Raw genomic sequence first — 16961 nt, 5'->3', positions numbered from 1 at the left:
TGACGACGCCGGAAAAGTCGGCGTCGACGTCGACGGTCACTTTCTTCGACGGGCTCGAGCTTGTTGTTGGTCTCTTCGCACTGCTTGAAGAGCACGCGGGGCGCCGAGACGCACATCTCAAAACCCTCGCGGCGCATCTCCTCAATCAGAATCGCCAATTGCAGCTCGCCGCGACCATGGACGTTGAACGCCTCCGAGGTCTCACTCGCCGTCACCGAAATGGCCACGTTGTTCTCCGTCTCGCGCGTGAGGCGCTCCTTGATGTGCCCGGACGTGAGGAACTTGCCTTCCTTGCCCGCGATCGGCGAGTCGTTGACGCCGAACGTCATTGAGATCGTCGGCGGGTCGAGCTGCGGCGACGGGATCGACGTCACGACCTCCGGGTTGGCGATCGTGTCCGAGACGTACGCGTTGACGCCGGCAATCGTAATGATATCCCCTATCATATTTCCAGTGTCAAATCCGATCAGTTCTTCCAGCGACAGTACCCGCTTCGGCGGTTTGGATCTCCGACTTGACCATGCCGCGCGTCACATACATCTTGGTGACCTTGCCCGACTCGACCTTCTGGCCGTCGCGGTTGACGACGTGGATCGCATCACCGACCTTGACCTTGCCCGTGTGCACGCGACCAGTCGCGAGGCGACCGACGTACGGGTCGTGGCTACGATCTTAGCAGTGAGCTACTTTATAGGCTATTGATAGAAGCACTGCACCCGAGCATGGTCACGGCCATCGAGAAGGGCGTGTCGAGGTCGACCGTCGGCGCGGGAACGTACTCGACGATCTGGTCGAGGAGCGCCTTCATCGACGTCCGGGGCTCGTCATCGTCGAGGGAATTGACGGCCCAGCCCTGCTTGGCCGAGGCGAAGAGCACGGGGAACTCGAGCTGGTCGTCGGTCGCATCGAGGGCCACGAACATGTCGAAGAGCTCGTTCTCGACTTCGCCGCCGAGGCGCGACGTCGGGCGGTCGACCTTGTTGACGACCACGAGCGGCTTGAGGCCGCGGTTGAGCGCCTTGGTCAAAACAAACTTGGTCTGCGACATGGGCCCTTCGGTCGCGTCAACGACGAGGACGACGCCGTCGACCATGCTCAGAATGCGCTCGACTTCGCCGCCAAAGTCGGCGTGGCCCGGCGTGTCGACGATGTTGAGCACCTTGCCTTCGTACTCAACGCGCGTGCACTTGGACATGATGGTGATACCGCGCTCGCGCTCGAGGTCGATCGAGTCCATCACGCGCTCCTCCGAGATCGAGTTGCCGCCGTGCTTGAGGAGCTGGTCGACCAGCGTCGTCTTGCCGTGATCGACGTGGGCCACGATGGCCACGTTGCGGATGCGGTCGTTCGGGAGGCTGGCGAAGCTCCGGCGGAACGACGACGGCGCCGGGCGGCGGATCGCAGCGGCAGCGCGACGCAGGAACATGGTGCGATTGCGGAAATGACGTCCTGCGCCAAACCACCAAGTCGACGCTGCGCGCTGATTGGCTCCTGCGAGATTCAAGATACGGGCATAGACATGCACCGTCGAGCTTTCTCATTAGCGTCTCTCTACCATATACCTACCGCAGCGGTGGACGGCAGAAATCCGTAAGAGCGCTGGAGCATCGATCCTTCTCTCTAAGGAGGTGTGCAAATGCAAGGTCGACAGCGTCTATTCTATCAAAACACGCTCATCGAAGTATGCAAACAGGTTCAGTGAGACAGTATTGAAACGAAAGTAATATTTAAGAAATGTTGGAGAAAATATGTTGAGGAAAATGGCGGGCCCGGGGCCCGGGGATGGATGTGGGAGGTTAGGAGCGCTCGACGTCCTCAAGGAAGCTCGTACACATGTACAGGCGTGAATGCGTCTACGTTAGTGGCAACGCTCGAGCCCACTGCAGAGAGCTTCCTATAGATGCCGCCAAGTACACGCTGTAGGTATAAGTTGAAGCTCTTACAGCGCGGCTGGTGCAAAGTGGGCTGGCTCCTAGCTCACGAGGCGTACGATGCTACGTACACGTGCGCAATACTGAGCGCAGCCTCTGTCGCCCAAGCCAGCGAGGCGAAGACGTTGCCCTCAACGTCCACCCACATGTTCGTTCTCGACGCTTCATCTGGCCACAGTGCGGTTGCCATCACTCTCGTACCCAGTGTACGTGGCCAATAGCACTCGCCACGAGTTGGCGCGTACACTCTGTCGTAGCCTTTCAATCAAAAGTACTCCCGGTACATTGAGCTGGAGCCTACTAGCACACGCGTGTTTCGGAAGGGTCCCTTCTTGTGCCCCGGGGTACGCACTCGCATTTTGCCCTACCCCGGTACATTGGGTGTCACGCCAAGATCGCGTTGAAGCGTCGCGGATGTCGGAGCTGCTCGTGCGCTGGCTCAACGACGAGGTCCAGCTCTCGGTGGTCGTGACCGAGTTCGAGGCGACGTTTGCGAGCGGGTATCTCTTGGGCGAAGTGCTCTTCAAGGCCAACCAGCAGCACAACTTTGGCGACTTTGTACCGAGCGACTCGGCCGATGCAAAGATAGTCAACTTTTGCCTCCTCGAGCCTTCGATGCGCGCGCTGGGCATCCGCTTGGACCCGATCTTGGCATCGAGCGTCATGAACGAAGCGAGCGGCGCAGCCACCAAGCTGCTCTACCAACTCAAGGCACTTTTCCGTACTTTCTGCCGTCGTCCTGACACATCATGTGGTAGACAGCGATCGCACGCGCGCATCGGTCCGGCACCGTGTCGTGTCGGCCCTATGCACCTGGCGGCGTTGTGCCCATCCACAACGTACCCGGCCGACTGCCCAAGACGGTCTTCGACCCGATCAAGCACGCGTCGTTCGAGCACGCGATCCGACTCCACGTCAAGGCCCAAGACGAGCTCAAGCGTGAAAAGTACAGTTCCCATCTCGCGTTGGTCTGTGAAATGCTGGGCGTAGACGCAAGAAGGCGGCGGCTGCGCAGCTGGCCCTCGACAGGGTGGCGCAAAAGGCCGCGTACCACGAACACCTCGAGGCGACGCGGCAGCAGCGCCTCCACTTGACCCAAATCCAGCGCGAGTTCACCCAAGTACATCGCCACGATCTCGCCTGCTGTTGCGATGACGCAAGTAGGTCACGACCGAGGGCGAAACCGAGGCCTGGGTGGCCGCGACAACCAAGAAGCGGGAGCGGGAGCGCCGAAAAGCCCGCTATGAAAAGCTGGTGGCGACGCGCGCGGCGGAGCGACAGGTGCCAACGTATGTCGCCCACTACTCTTTCACGCGCATGCTGTAGGCCACGGCGCTGGCGACGGCAAAGGACCAAGTGACCACCGGCATCGCTATGTTCGAATCCACGGTAGGCCCACACCGGCTTGTCGTCCCGCTCTGGACGCGTGCAAGTAGCTCGCCGAGACAACAAAGAAGAGCAAGCCGTCCAAAGGTCTCCAGCTCCCGACGCAGCTCTCGATCGGGTACGGTGTGCGATCGCTGCGCACGACCTTGAAGAGCATGGACGTGACGGTGCCATCGTCACCGACATCAATGCCCAGCGTCGGTGAGAAACGCCGGCAGCGCGAACTCCGCGGCGACATCCAGCGGAAGCGCCGCGCACGCTTTCTCAAAGCGTGCGACAACCACCAGCGCGCGCGCAACGACGACGTCGTGCAGGCGGCGCTCGAAGCCACTCTGCTCCGCGCGACGACGACCGAAGCCGAGCTCGATACGAAAGAAGCCAACGTCGTCGCGTACATGGACGTCGTCGCAGAGAACCGGGCGCGTCGGAACGAAGAGTACGCCCAGCGCGCGAAGACTGACCTCGTCGAAGCGACCCGGCGCGATGCCACGGCGTACGGCATGCTGCACCACCGGTTCACGGACGCTGTGCAAGCCCAGTGCGAGCGCGCCGAGCGCTTGACGGTCGCGATGGCGGCGGCGGCGGCCGAGACTAACGTCGCGATCGCCCACGACGCGTTGAACCGCGTCATCGACTTGGCGCTGGCTACAGTGACGTACCGAGAGACGGCGACGTGGATCTTGCCATCCGAGGTGTTTGTACCGCCGTCCACGTGGCGGGAGATCATGGCCTTTGGCGCTAACGCAACAGACGACGTCTTTGCATCCGGCTTCGCATCGCGCGATTCGGAGAGCGTTTTGAACGCGTTTGAAATCGAGGGCCATATCAGTACTGCGCGCCACGCGGTGATGAGCGAGTCGAGTCTGGAGAGTGTCGACGCGGTGACGACGGTGCCGTCGTTTGTCTCGGGCAAGCTGCCCCGCGAGCGCGTCCTCGGCGAGATTGTGGCCTACTGCCGCGCCTGCACCGCACCGCCGACGACGGCACCGACACGCGAACCGTTTCCGGCGTTCGAACTCAAGCTCGCACTCCTCGGCAAGCCTTTTGCAGGGCGCAAGACATGTGCGTCGAAGCTAGCGACGCAGTACAACCTCGAGCCGCTCTCGGTACACGCCCTTTTGGAAACCGCCATGGCCAATCGCTCGGACGTCGGTGTCGCCGCGACCAAGCTCCTCGCCGCCGGCAAGTCGATTCCCAATGCTCTGTATCTGACGCTCTTGGAGCGAGCGATCCGAAGCATCGACCCACGTGTTAAGCGCGGCTGGGTCCTCACCGACTTTGTCGCGACCCTCGAAGAAGCCATCGACGTCGAGCGGTTGCTCAGCGGGAATGTGCCCGAGCCGACGCCGTTGTTATCCCGTAGCGATCTCGCACTGGCGCTGCCGCCGCCCGCGCTACCTGCGAACCACTTCCTCGGCAAGTCGGGCTTGGACTTGGTGTTTCGGCTTGAAGTCGACCGCACCAAAGTATTCCGACATTGCCTCGGCAAGCTCGAAGACCCCGTCACGGGCGGTCGCTTTCACATGCAAGACGCGCCGCCGACGGAGGCCGATGCCCGAAGCCGCCTGCGTCCGTGGCGGGACCCAACCATCGCCGCCGAAGCACTCTCCCTCTTCTCGCACGCGTACGATGTCGCGATCCCGTCGCTCGTCGGCTGGTTTGCGCCGTACGGGACTCTGCGCACGGTGATGGGCGACGACCTTGTCGGCGCGATGTGCGACTACATTGACGCGTTCTTACATGCGGTCGCTGCCGCCGAGACCGCCGCCTGTCGCGAGAAGGAAGCTGTCGCGAATGCAGCCATGGGCGTGGAAGAGGAGCGCCAGGGTGCTATCGCGCTGCACGACGAGACGTTGCGTCTGGCTCTGGAAAACGAAGCGGTCGCAGCGCAGACGCTTCGGGCCGGCGAAGATGCCAAGCTCAAGAAGGACGAACTGGTGGCGCTTCGAGGTAGCGTCGAGGCCGCGCACCAGAGCGTGCTTGATGCGACGCAGGCGGCCAGTGCCTTTCTTCTCGCGGACCGCGACGGCCACGCGGCCACCCTCCCGCTGCGCGTCGTCAGCGTGGTGCCCGAGATCGACGTCGCGGCGTTGACCTGCGGCGTCTGGGAGGCCTCGGACAGCCAGTACAAGCGAACGCTGGAGCATGGCTTTTCGATGCTCCGTGCGTACCGCAGCCGCGTCGAGGCGCACGCCGTCAACGTCCTCTCCGAGATGGCAGCGTTTGCGCGCCGGCCCGATGCCAAGCAGGGCATCTTGGATGCGTTCCAGTGGGATTTCAACACGAGTGTGCTGCATGACATGCGCTTCGACGCGAGCACGAAGGCCGAGCTGCACCTGCGGGTCGACAGTCTCTTGGACCAGCTCGTCGCGGTCCTCGACTCCAAGGGCGCCGAAGCATTTGCGCTGCTCGAGACGCTCCTTCGCGACCAATGGAAGGAAGATGCATTAATGTCGATCCAGCTCCTCGGCACGATGCTCTTCCAGGCCGAAGTCGACGTCTTCCACGCCAGCGTCACCGTCATCACCGATGCGATCGCCGGGTTCGAAGTCGGCTTTGTCAAGTCGACGGACGACGGCAAGATCCCGCTTCTCCCACTCGGCAAAGACCCGGTCGAGGACGAGAAGGAAGCCGTCGTCGCCCCCACCAAGGCGTCGGCCAAGAAGAAGGTGGTCGTCGTGGAAGTGGAAGTCGTGCCGCTCACGCCGGCGCAAGAGGTCGCCGCTGCGTATCAAAAGGCTCGGGATGCGCTCGCCACCGTTGCGTCCAAAGCGCTCAAGCTGCCAAACGTACCAGGCTCCGCGACGCCAAGTGGCTCTTCCGGGCCGCCGATTTCAACAGCCAGCAAGAAAGAGAAGGATGCCGGCAGCGCGACACCGGTGGCCAAGAAGGACACGATAGCGTCGTTGAATGCGGTCGCTGGCGTCGGCTTCGAGTACGACTACGTACTGAGTCGGCTCGCTGCGCTGCAAGACCGGGTGCTCGACACCATGAGCTACGTCGATCTCGTGCTGACGTCGCTCGAGGCCGACCTTCGGAGCTTTGTCTCGGCCCGCCTCGCGTACGAGAAGGATGCGATTCTGTCGCTCGTCAAGTGCATCCGCGACGCGATCGAGCACGACGAGAGCTTGCCGTTCCGGCTCCTCCTCGAGGTACACGTCCTAAACCACGGTGGGTCTTGACGCTCACGTGGTGCGCATGATGCATCTAGCCGCCGTCGATGGCGCACATGCCACCGCTGCGCCAAGATGGACTGGACGTCCAAGCACGCATTGACAGCAGTGTCCGCGTGATTGCGACGCCGAGCGTGCCTCTGTACCCGTCCATCGAGCACTGGGACGACATGTACTTGAACACACGCCAGCTCAATGGCGTCATGGCCATGCTGCGCGAGCTCGCAACGTCGACGCTCGGCCACACGATCGACGTGGTCCCGCGGGTGACATTCGATGACGGGCTCGCGCGTCTCGCGGGCCGCCCGACGACGATGCTGCCACCGGCGTGGCGCAGCGGTCTCAGCAAGCTCGGCGCGTACTTTGATACAAAGCATAGCGGTGTCGTCAAGGCGTTCCCGGACGTCGCCCGAGTGCTGCAGGCCAAGCACCGCGTCGACGAGATGGTGCTTCATTTGTAAAAAGCAACATAAATGCAATCCATTGTACTTTAACTTGTCGGGGTTCGAAGCGGTGTCCACCCAAGCACCGTCGCATGCAGTCCACGCAGCAGGATGGCCTTGTCCTGTGCACGAGCTACGCTTTGGGTACTACTGCTACCAACGGAATGCCCGTGCACTATGCGTTCAATAGTGTTGAGGCGTCGAGATGTGTCGGATGCGATGGCAGAATTCAAATGCAAATCGTCGTGTTGTAAGCAGACCACAAGGGACTAATCGAAGAAGGACGGCGACAGCGGAATCGTCGCATACTCCGTCTACTTGGGGAAGCCCGCGTTGTTGGACATGATGATGCCGACGATGACGCCAAAGATACCGAGCGCGCTGGCGAAAATCTCGACAATCAAAATCTTGACGTACAAGTTGGCGTTCTGGGCGTCGGCGAGCGCGCACGAACTACCGGCAATGCCGACCGAGATGCCACTCGCAATGTTGGTGAGGCCGACCGCGAGGCCGGCGCCAAACACCGCGTAGCCAGCAAAATAGAGCTGGTTGAGGTCGAGCGGCGCGTCGTGCGGGCCGCGCACGCCGGGCACTTCGACCTTGTTTTGCAAGATGATCGAGATAATGACACCGTAAATGGCCGTCGCCTCGCAGAAAATGATCGACACCAAGTTCTTGGAGCGAATGCGCGGCGCCTTGACCGCAGCGCCGAGCAAGCTCGAGCCCGTCAAGAAGATGCCCCTACGCCGTCGCTCTTAGCATGAAAAGAGATAGACCGAGATCATCGCATACCAGGCCGCGCCGATGACGGAGAAGCCAAGGCCGACGGCGATACCAATGTTGCCCCGACACTGTACGGCGAAATGACTCGTGAGGACATCACCCCACCCTACGACACGGGAGGCCATGAGCAACCTGCATATCGATGGACGCGCCAAAGCAGCGCGACCCGCCGACGCATGGGCCATGGAGAGATGACCGCGTCGCCGGCGCGTCGCATGGCGGCGAGGCTAAGTAGTCGTCTACCTTCGTTGAACAACGCATCCGTAGCCACGCTCATCTTGCTCGTCGACTTCTGCCAAGCTCCCAAATGAAACAGCCCTCGGGCAGCGTCAGAATTATACCTGACACGGAAATAGTCTTGTCCATTTTATACTTGTCCATTGTATGCTTCATTACACCATATGCGTGTTGAACGGGGAAACGCAGGCATTCTGGTTATAGTGTGGCAGAAATCAAGAAATAGCGTTCAGCATCCCACGCTATTTTAGGCCGTTAGGATGCAGTCAATTGGGTTCGACGGCTAAACCCACCCAACTGTACGCCCGTGGCTCCTGTTTCGATCCGCCCTACAAGCTTGATTTTCATAATCCTCTTCTGTAGAGCTAGCCCAGATAAATTGAATCTTCTTATCCACGCTCGCATTGCTGGAAGAGCCTCATGACGCGCCCGAGTCCCTACATAGTGCCTCTTTGTTGGGTGGTTTTCGCCGATATGTGGGTGTTTTTAGCTTCTCCTTGCCCGGATGATATTTATAGTGTTCATGCATATATAGTGTAATTTTGATGCGTTTCGGAAATAGTGTTTTTGCAATCCACTGGAAAGCGCACCCGCGGTACCATGGCGACCGTCTTCCAGCGCATGCAGTACGCCCTCTCGGGCACGACGGCCGGCCGCCGCTTCCAGGTACGACTGCCACGTCATGGCCTTCTGTGTGCGCCTCCTTGATGCAACGCGCGCGTCGTAGGAGCAAATGGATATCGCGACGATCGCGATGCTGACGCACCTCAAGGAGCTCCATGTTGCCCGTGGTCCTGGCATCGTGTCGCCCGAGTACATGCATGCATCCATCAACTTCTGCTCATGCATGTGGGCGTAGAGAGAAGGAAGCGTTGTTCGAGCAAGCCGTCGAGGCCATGGAGTCCAAGACATTCGAGGAGCACAAGGCGGTGGCCCAGACCGCGCTCACCAAGCAGGTACGACCCGACCAGCGCTGGCACGTACTCATAATCTTGTAGGTCGAAGCCATGTTTAGCGCGCTCGTGCTTGGCAACCAAGTCTTGCAGCAGAAGCCCAACGTCTTCTCCATCACCGCGGAGCGTCCGGCGACGTCGCCCCACGTATGCGCATGGTCCTCGCATATGTCACCCTCATGCAGGCGTGGTCTGTAGACAACCATTGAAGGCTACGTCCAGGACCATGTCGGCTTTTCGCTGCAAGTGCAAGACTCGACGATCGACAACGCCGGTCGCGGCCTCTTTCTGCAAGGGACCGCGGTCGCAGGGACGCTCGTCGCGCTGTACCCTGGCACGGTCTACCTCTCGGAGCACTACCGCAAGGTATATACGAGTATAGACAATAGTGTGCCCACTCCCTTTGATCTAGAAATACTTTGACGTTGTCTCCAACAACCCGTTTGCGCGCGCGCGCTTTGATGGCGCCATCATCAACGCCAAGGACCAAGGTACGCCTTCGGACGCGGCCCACGCTTTGTATCAGTGTATCAAGTAGTGATTCCGCATGCGAACCATTATGCGCTGGCACAGATGGTCAACCACCCGCCTGCCGGCACGTCGCCCAACGTCCTTCCCGTGGCCTTTGACTTTCCCGCTGCAGGTGCACTATAATCGTCTTGGCCGTTTGACGACCGAGTGTATTGGTGTAGAGCCGTTCACGTCCGACGCGTTTGCGCCGTACATTCCCAACCGCTACGTGGAGCAGCCGTCGCTCTTTGCGATGTTTGGCAAGCGCGGCCTCGTCCCGGTAAATATGTACTTACAAGTCCCCACTCGGTTCTTATCCAAAAGGGTTAGGGTATCGCGCTCGTCACGTTGCACGATGTCACGGACGAAGAGCTCTTCCTCAACTACCGGTACTCGTCATCTCTCTTGCAGTATATCGCGTCTATATCCTCGTGGGTGTAGGTACAACCCAAGCCTGCCGTACCCGGAATGGTACACGCCCGTCGACAAGGACGCGGACGAAAAGATGTGGGGCTAACCAGTACGCACATGTTATAAAGAACGTTCTTGGAGCGTGCGTTGCACGCGTTCGAGGTGGGCTTGGGTCGCCCGGAGGGCCTCTTGGACCTTCTCGCTCGTCGGCGAAGACGGATGCCACCGCGCGTCAGGGGTGAGGCAGGCGCGCGTCTTTGCGGGCTCGGCCTCGACGCGGCTGGCGACAGCGGCTTGGCGCTGGCTCGCCGCGGCTCGTTCCTGAGGCGTCAAGTACGCCCAGCTCCGAAAGCTCATGGTGGCATGGATGTACCTAGCATACAAACTAGACTTCTCGAGAGTTGGAGGCAGCGTTGTACGGTAGATAGGCGTCTGGCGGTGCGCTGAGCAAGATGGACACGGACACGCCAGTGGATAGAAGCAGTGACGCTGTTGACGCCGCCGCGTCTGTGGCGACGATCGTGCGGTCCGTAAAGACGACGCGAACTCGACCGTCGCCAAAGGCTCGGAAGCGCCCGACGGCCGTCGTCTGGTCCTCCACGATCGCGTTGGCATCGATGGTTGCTGGCGACGGCGCCTAGAGACACGCACGACGTTGGTGTGGCCCGAAGTACGAGGCGCCTACCGACGGCGCGGGTCGCAGCTGGCTTGCGCTTTCATGTAGAAACGCCATATTGTTGCAAATCGCCGTCAGGTCGTAGAGGGGCCTACATCCATTTTGAGCAACGTGGTGTGGTCGAGTCGGCGTACAGACCGAGACGTCGTCGGTGGCGGCACGGATGTGAGGGTGAAGCAATGTTCAAACGGCGCTTCGGACGTATAGTGCTTGAAAAAGCCTTTGGCAAAAACGAGGATCGACGTGTCGGCGGTGAGCAGCGCCTACATGCGGCTTGGCTTCAAAATGCACCAACGGAAGCAATGGCGTACGTGGACGCTCGTGGGCAGAACGTGGAACGACGCGTCTCGCGTCCACTCGGCGACTAGCGGGCGGCGCAGTGTGGTTGCCGGCACCTGTACGTGCTGGCCCACGTCGTAGACGTCGACAGCGACAAGGGCTGGCGTCGGCAGCTCGTCAGGGCGCATGGCGACAGCGGCCCAGTGCGGCCGCACGCTAAACGCATGATTGGTCGGTGCTGGCGTCGTCTTGTATGACGCATCGACGTCGATGGTGAACGTGCTCTCGTGGGCCAAGTGGGCGTGGTGGGCTGCAACGAGCACCGAGGCCGGGTACGCCCAGTGCTGTGGGATCGACGATCGAAAGAAGCGCTGCGAGATACGTGTGGTGCGCGTCCGCGGTCCTCTGTCGGCTCTGGACGTGGCGACCGGCACGGAGCGCGTCGCGTCGAAGACGGTGCCCGTGGCATCCAGGCAGACGCGGGCGAGGCCGTCGAGCGAGTCGAAGCCGTAGGCGCCAGAGGAGGACCGCATCGCGCTGAGCTTGAAGCCACCGCAGCGCCAGCGAAAGGTTGTCGGAAGAGGTCCTTGGCGCCACTGCACGTCCTGGAGATGATGCTCGTGCACGTAGAGGGGGCGGTCGCCGGCATGGAGGTTCCGGAACGCAAGGAGCGCACGCAGAGGCAGAATGTAGGCGGACGGGCATGAGGCCGAGCTAAAGCGCTGGATCGCGCCAGACGTAAAGGCCGACGCGTCAATGACGGAGAAGCAGTGGCCGGCGGGTTCGAGGACGAGGCAGACGGCAGTGCGCCGGGACAGTGGCGATCCCGGAGAGGCGCGCAGCGAGGACGATGCGACATGGCGCCGCAAAGGCCGCTGGAAGCTGCCAATCGCCGTACCATCTTGCAGCAGTAGCATACGGACAGCCTCCATGGGCGGGATGGGCAGCCCGCTCGACGATGCCATGCTGGCAGATCGGTGCTGCCTGATTTGCTACTAGTACTGGAAAGCACGCGTCCTGCTGATTGGTCAGAACATTTACACGAATGATTGGGTAAAAAGCTTGCACTGAACTCCTTTCATTGGCTCGTTTCGATTCGGCGGGCTTGTCCTAGTCTAATCAGACGCAACAATGGGCGATACGGTGACGCTTTTATGCAGCCTGTGGGTCCTGCGTTCGCGGCGTCTTGACATCGAATACGTGTCTCCATCGCCTGCATGTGTGCGGCAACTGCTAGCGCGCCATGGTAGTGCATGAAACGCATGCATCGGTGCTACTGCGTACCAAGGGTGCAGCCGCCAATCGCTCTCAAAGACGATGGATTTGAAATTCGGATCATTTAGGTCTCAACGTTGTCAAAGTCCGAATTCGCCCAAAATAAATCCTACTTTTTAATCTTCACTTGCAGTTTGTATTGGTTTGCAATCTATTACAATTAGAAAGTGCAAACTCAATGGCTGGCCGCGACGCCATTTTGCATCGATTGCCATGCCGCCCAAGAAGAAGGAAGAAGTGCCCAAGGTCTACCTCGGCCGCCCGACCAACAACGTCAAGATCGGTATCGTGGGCCTGCCCAACGTTGGCAAGAGTACCTTCTTCAACACGCTCTCGAAGCTCAACATCCCGGCCGAGAACTTTCCGTTCTGCACGATCGAGCCCAACCAGGCGATCATCCCGGTGCCGGACCAGCGCTTCAACTGGCTCTGCAACAAGTACAAGCCGGCGAGCGAAGTGCCCCCGGTGATCCATGTCACGGATATCGCTGGTCTCGTCAAGGGCGCGGCCGAAGGCGCTGGCCTTGGCAACAACTTCCTCTCGCATATCCAGGCTGTCGATGCCATCTACCACATGGTGCGTGGCTTCGACTCCAAGGACGTGACGCACGTCGAAGGCAACGTCGACCCGGTCCGCGACATCCAGATCATCCAGCAGGAGCTGCGCCTCAAGGACATTGACCGCGTCTCCAAGCAGGCCGATGGCATGAAGAAGAACGTCGAGCGTGGCATTGGTGGCAAGGAAAAGAAGATGGAGTACGAGGCGCTCGTCAAGGCCCTCGAGTGGCTCCAGGACGGCAAGGACATCTCGTTCGGCAACTGGAGCGTGTTCGAAGTTGATGTGCTCAACCAGCTCCAGCTCCTCACCGCCAAGCCCGTCGTGTTCCTTGTCAACGTCAGCAAGCGCGACTACCTCCGCAAGGGCAACAAGTACCTCCCGCTCATCGCTGAATTTGTCGCGTCGCGCGGTGGCAACGAGCCCGTCATCCCGCTCTCGTGCGAGTTTGAGATGGAGCTCATGGACCTCGAGTCGGCCGGCCAGCTTGAAGAGTTCAAGAAGACCAACCCGAACGACAAGTCGATTCTGCCGCGCATCCTCAAGACGGGCTACCACGCGCTCGGTTTGATCCACTTCTTCACGGCCGGCAAGGACGAAGTGCGTGGCTGGACGGTCCGCAAGGGCCGCAAGGCGCCCCAGGCCGCCGGTGTCATCCACACGGACTTTGAGAAGGGCTTCATCATGGCCGAAGTCCAGTCGTTCGCGGACCTCAAGGAGCTCGGCTCGGAAGAGGCCGTCAAGAAGGCTGGTAAGCTCAAGCAGCAGGGCAAGAACTACGAAGTCGAGGATGGTGACATCATCTATTTCAAATTTAACAACTAAACGCGAACTGCTTTCCGTCCCTCTCTCGACCTCTGCCACTTCAAATCCGCCGGCAATCGGTGTTTTGACAACAAAAAATGCACATTCGATTAGGAGGCCCCCTCAAACCGTCGCCCTCGACGCGTGCAGGCCTGCGTTACGGCGGCGTCGCGAGTCGGAGCGCCGTCCAGAGCTCGTGCGACTGGTTCTTGAGCGCGGCTTGGAGCGTCTCGAGATTGTACTTGGACGTCGGCACGACCGGGTTGACGACCGCGCCGTTGTAGTTGCACCACACGTTGTAGTACTTGTTGATGGACGGGCAGTAGGACATGGCGCAACCCATGTCGGTGATGCTCGGCGACATCATGTTGCTGAAATGGCCGCAGTCGCTCCACGACCCCGTCGCGCACTTTTGGGCTTTAAAGTCCCACTTGGCCACCTCGCCGTACCTAGGATTCTTCTATACTCCTTGTCCGTCAGAGAGGGATCACTGTACCATTGCCAAGCCCCCGTGCGGTCGCCCCAGCACGACGCCGACGACGCGCACGACTCAAAGTTGCCGGCAAGGTTCTGGAATCCCGTGGGTCCGCCGTGAACAAAGCCAGGACACGAATTCGCAAACGCCTGGAGCTTGGCACTCAGCTCTGGGTTCCAGGCGACGACAGAGAGACCGTGGGCGACACGCAGCGCGTTGGTGACGTCGAGGAGCCGCTGCGCGTTGAATTGGTTGGTCGTTGCCACGTGCTTGGCGTCGGGGACGTCGGCGTTGGGCGAGAGCGGCACGTAAAAGCTGTACGCGGCACACGTGGCGAGTCCGGCAGCGAGAAGTCGCAGGGTGTGCCACATTTTTCAAGCCAATGCGTTTATGAAAGACCCGATATAAATGCGACCGCCTTTCTCGCTATCTATAGACGATGCACATCGGCTCAAGATAGAATCCAACCCCTCGTTGGTTAGGGTTAGGTAGCGGTGCACGGCGCACGCCTTTTAACCACGTTTACCATGCGTGAGATGCATTTGGGACAGGGTACGTTGAACGTAGATGCCCATGATCCCGTACACCAAGGGAATAAATTCCCTTGCCGTACACCGACGATTTGATAGAGTCTACCGTTCCAGCTACGACACACGTACAACTCGAACCCACCGCTAGATCGCAGGCTACCCCAAAGCAAAACCTCGACCAAAGAGCTCGCCAACAATCTGCCCCAAGAAGACACGAGGTTAACTCTAGTATTGTACTTGAGAGACTCTGCGTGTTTCAACTTGAAACACGCAGAGTCTCTAGTAGACTCTGCGTGTTTCAACGAATACGCGTTGCTAGGATAAGGAATCCCATTATGCAGCCAGTAGATCATTCATTGTACGCAGTCTACGGAGAGAAGGGCATGCAACCATCCGCATTCTCGTCTTCAAGATCTTCGGCGTCGTTTTGAAAGAGCACTGCGAGGTCCATGACGTGCACAGAGCCGAGATGCTGTTTGCCGAGCATCGAACGCAGCGCGCCGTGGCGTCCGACTGCACTGCTGCGCCGGCCGTTGCCAGTGATGCTAGGACGACAGTCGATGGAAATACCCGGGCGATGCTCTCTCCCGGCGCCTTGCATCGAAACGCTCACGCGGCGATCGTTGAGGCTTGGCTTGGGCGCGATGCTCGGACGGCGATCGCTGAGGTTCGGCTTGATCGAGATGCTCGGTCGGCGGTCCGCTTGGATCGAGAAGCTGGTCCGCCGGTCGTGGCTAATGTTCGGCACGGTGCCGTGACGCGTCAGCGTCGGTTTGACCTTGTGCAACGACAGCGTTCGTTTGGATCCTTCGTCCGCCTTGCTATCCAGCGCATCGGGTGGTGCGAATTCGGCAGCGGTGCGTGGCAACTCGGGCTCCACGTCCCGCGTGACGCTCGGAGTGTCATTGCGCGGGATATCGCTGGCGGTCTTTCGTTGCAGCAAATCGGGCGTCGTTAACGCGCGCTTGATGTACATGGCGGCTTTCTGGCTCGCAATAATCTTCTTGAGCCGCTGCGATGACTGCCGCCTCTTGTTCTTATTGACTAGGTCCATGATAAGACCCTTAACATGCCAACGAGACGCGGTGAGGACGTACACACAACGATATGCGCGACCATCAAGCTCCGGCGCTCGTGCTCCGAGAAGAGCTGCGAGTGTTTCACTACACTGACATAGTAGACCGAGCTCCCAAGCGTGACGCTGGCTATAACACCGACGACGGCGACGTTCGAGGACGCGGGGGCTAATGGGAAACCGGTTGCACAGCACGCGATCAAGCTAGCGAGAAAGACGCTCGCGGCAAAGCCGGCGGCGACCCGGCGACGGGCGACCGCACGACGCGCGCCCGCCGACGCCTGCCGTTGCACCGACGTGGTAAAGTACATGTAGCCGTAGCACTGCGCCATGTACATGATGGACGCACACGCTGCGGCGCACGACTGTAGACAAATTACAGGGGCGTAGTGCGATGCGAGGCACGCGGCGAAGCTGAGCGCCGAGCCGACGTACAGGGCTCGGCGCGGCGTCCGGTGCCGACCCACGCGCCGCCGAAGCGACCGGTGCACCAAGCGGGACGACGCCATGTACGAAAGCACGCGGCTGTAGCCGTGCATAAAACAAAATGCGCTCGCTAGCATGCTTGGCAATGAGAGCAGGGATGCCACCTGCATCGAGACGCTCCAGCTGTCGGCAAGCCCAGGAGCGAGTGGCGGGTACACGGACGGGGCGGTCCAGCTTAGAGGGGCAAAGCCGACCGTGATCACTCCTAAAATGAAGGACGATGCGATCGCGATGCGCATGGCTTGGCGCTGGACGAATGGGAGCGAAATCTGCGGGTCGTCAACGTCCTGGCCGCAGAGGTTGAGGCACTCGAGTCCCATGAAGAGACGCATTTGCGACGGCAGAAGCGCCGCGAGTTCAAGCCCCGAGCTCCACATGCTTTTGGTGCGCAGCGGTCGCAGTTCGAGCCGCGGAACGCTGCTGCCGAGGTAGACGACGAGCCCGAGGATCGTGGTTGTTGCGAGCACGTTGTAGCTTTTCCAGACGCTCGGTCCACCCGCCAAGTGCACGTGCGTAAGAAGCGCATAGAGCACAAGGTATGTGATCGGTTGAAACGGCGCGAGGTCGGGCCACACCAGCGCGAGGGTCGCACCGAGAGACTGCACCGCGTCGGCCGTGCAGAGAATGTACTCGAAACACTCGGCGACCGCCACGAGGAACCCGCCGTAAAAGCTGACGGCTACACGCGCGAGGCCAAACGCGCCGCCAGAGAAGGGTATCGCAGCGAGCAAATCGCTCGTGCAGACGCTCATGCTGTAGAACGCCGATGCGAGAAGTAGGTATGCGACGCTGGACAGCGTCGCATCGGAAGCATCCCAGCGAGCCAAGTACAGGCCACTTAAAGCAATCGAGAGCGAGAAGGCCCAGAGGTGCTGACGCCGGACAAGAAAGGCGGCGTCGATGCCGAGACCAGCCTCGTCGCGCGACGACGAGACCATCAGTGTAACGTGCTGGCAACTATGTATAGCAAGAAAGGCGT

General features: G+C 60.3%; 8 protein-coding genes across 8 annotated transcripts in view; 3 read left to right on the top strand and 5 right to left on the bottom strand.

The window, feature by feature from the left end:
- SPRG_21218 (hypothetical protein) overlaps positions 1 to 1426 on the bottom strand; it is a gene marked incomplete at both ends in the record, with an annotated part of 2200 nt that extends 774 nt beyond the window's left edge. Inside the window, 3 exons of the mRNA XM_012352779.1 lie at positions 51 to 439; positions 489 to 664; positions 717 to 1426. Coding sequence (XP_012208169.1) covers positions 51 to 439; positions 489 to 664; positions 717 to 1426 — 1275 coding nt within the window. The remainder of the gene's footprint in view (positions 1 to 50; positions 440 to 488; positions 665 to 716) is intronic.
- An 892-nt stretch (positions 1427 to 2318) lies between these two features.
- On the top strand, positions 2319 to 6978 carry SPRG_12915 (hypothetical protein). The gene is made up of 7 exons (XM_012352745.1): positions 2319 to 2642; positions 2690 to 2877; positions 2922 to 3051; positions 3096 to 3212; positions 3258 to 3320; positions 3368 to 6469; positions 6529 to 6978. The coding sequence occupies exons 1-7, from the start codon at positions 2346 to 2348 to the stop codon at positions 6949 to 6951; spliced, it is 4320 nt and encodes a 1439-aa protein (XP_012208135.1). The 5' UTR covers positions 2319 to 2345; the 3' UTR covers positions 6952 to 6978.
- A 175-nt stretch (positions 6979 to 7153) lies between these two features.
- On the bottom strand, positions 7154 to 8033 carry SPRG_12914 (hypothetical protein). Its single transcript, XM_012352744.1, has 3 exons — positions 7960 to 8033; positions 7726 to 7822; positions 7154 to 7674 (listed from the first exon to the last, which is right to left on the bottom strand). The coding sequence occupies exons 1-3, from the start codon at positions 7991 to 7993 to the stop codon at positions 7248 to 7250; spliced, it is 558 nt and encodes a 185-aa protein (XP_012208134.1). The 5' UTR covers positions 7994 to 8033; the 3' UTR covers positions 7154 to 7247.
- A 520-nt stretch (positions 8034 to 8553) lies between these two features.
- Positions 8554 to 9933, top strand: SPRG_12913 (hypothetical protein; the record flags this gene model as incomplete). The annotated part of the gene is made up of 10 exons (XM_012352743.1): positions 8554 to 8619; positions 8681 to 8766; positions 8813 to 8909; positions 8952 to 9053; positions 9105 to 9272; positions 9319 to 9397; positions 9445 to 9549; positions 9599 to 9696; positions 9747 to 9805; positions 9858 to 9933. The coding sequence occupies 10 exons, from the start codon at positions 8554 to 8556 to the stop codon at positions 9931 to 9933; spliced, it is 936 nt and encodes a 311-aa protein (XP_012208133.1).
- A 279-nt stretch (positions 9934 to 10212) lies between these two features.
- On the bottom strand, positions 10213 to 11812 carry SPRG_12912 (hypothetical protein; the record flags this gene model as incomplete). Its single annotated transcript, XM_012352742.1, has 4 exons — positions 10815 to 11812; positions 10642 to 10766; positions 10513 to 10594; positions 10213 to 10464 (listed from the first exon to the last, which is right to left on the bottom strand). The coding sequence occupies exons 1-4, from the start codon at positions 11745 to 11747 to the stop codon at positions 10213 to 10215; spliced, it is 1392 nt and encodes a 463-aa protein (XP_012208132.1). The 5' UTR covers positions 11748 to 11812.
- Positions 11813 to 12258: 446 nt separating this feature from the next.
- SPRG_12911 (GTP-binding protein YchF) lies at positions 12259 to 13458 on the top strand. Its single transcript, XM_012352741.1, has one exon. It carries the CDS (start codon positions 12271 to 12273, stop codon positions 13435 to 13437), a length of 1167 nt encoding a protein of 388 aa, XP_012208131.1. The 5' UTR covers positions 12259 to 12270; the 3' UTR covers positions 13438 to 13458.
- SPRG_12910 (hypothetical protein) lies at positions 13457 to 14274 on the bottom strand. The gene is made up of 2 exons (XM_012352740.1): positions 13913 to 14274; positions 13457 to 13865 (listed from the first exon to the last, which is right to left on the bottom strand). The coding sequence occupies exons 1-2, from the start codon at positions 14260 to 14262 to the stop codon at positions 13574 to 13576; spliced, it is 642 nt and encodes a 213-aa protein (XP_012208130.1). The 5' UTR covers positions 14263 to 14274; the 3' UTR covers positions 13457 to 13573.
- A 514-nt stretch (positions 14275 to 14788) lies between these two features.
- SPRG_12909 (hypothetical protein) lies at positions 14789 to 16920 on the bottom strand (the record flags this gene model as incomplete). Its single annotated transcript, XM_012352739.1, has 2 exons — positions 14789 to 15465; positions 15519 to 16920. The coding sequence occupies 2 exons, from the start codon at positions 16918 to 16920 to the stop codon at positions 14789 to 14791; spliced, it is 2079 nt and encodes a 692-aa protein (XP_012208129.1).
- Between the last annotated feature and the right edge of the window lie 41 nt (positions 16921 to 16961).

Source organism: Saprolegnia parasitica, assembly GCF_000151545.1.
Source record: "Saprolegnia parasitica CBS 223.65 unplaced genomic scaffold supercont2.106, whole genome shotgun sequence".
In the NCBI taxonomy this organism is placed as follows: Eukaryota; Oomycota; class Saprolegniomycetes; order Saprolegniales; family Saprolegniaceae; genus Saprolegnia; species Saprolegnia parasitica.
Note: the sequence above shows the minus strand (reverse complement) of the source record. Positions and strands in the feature narration are given on the sequence as shown.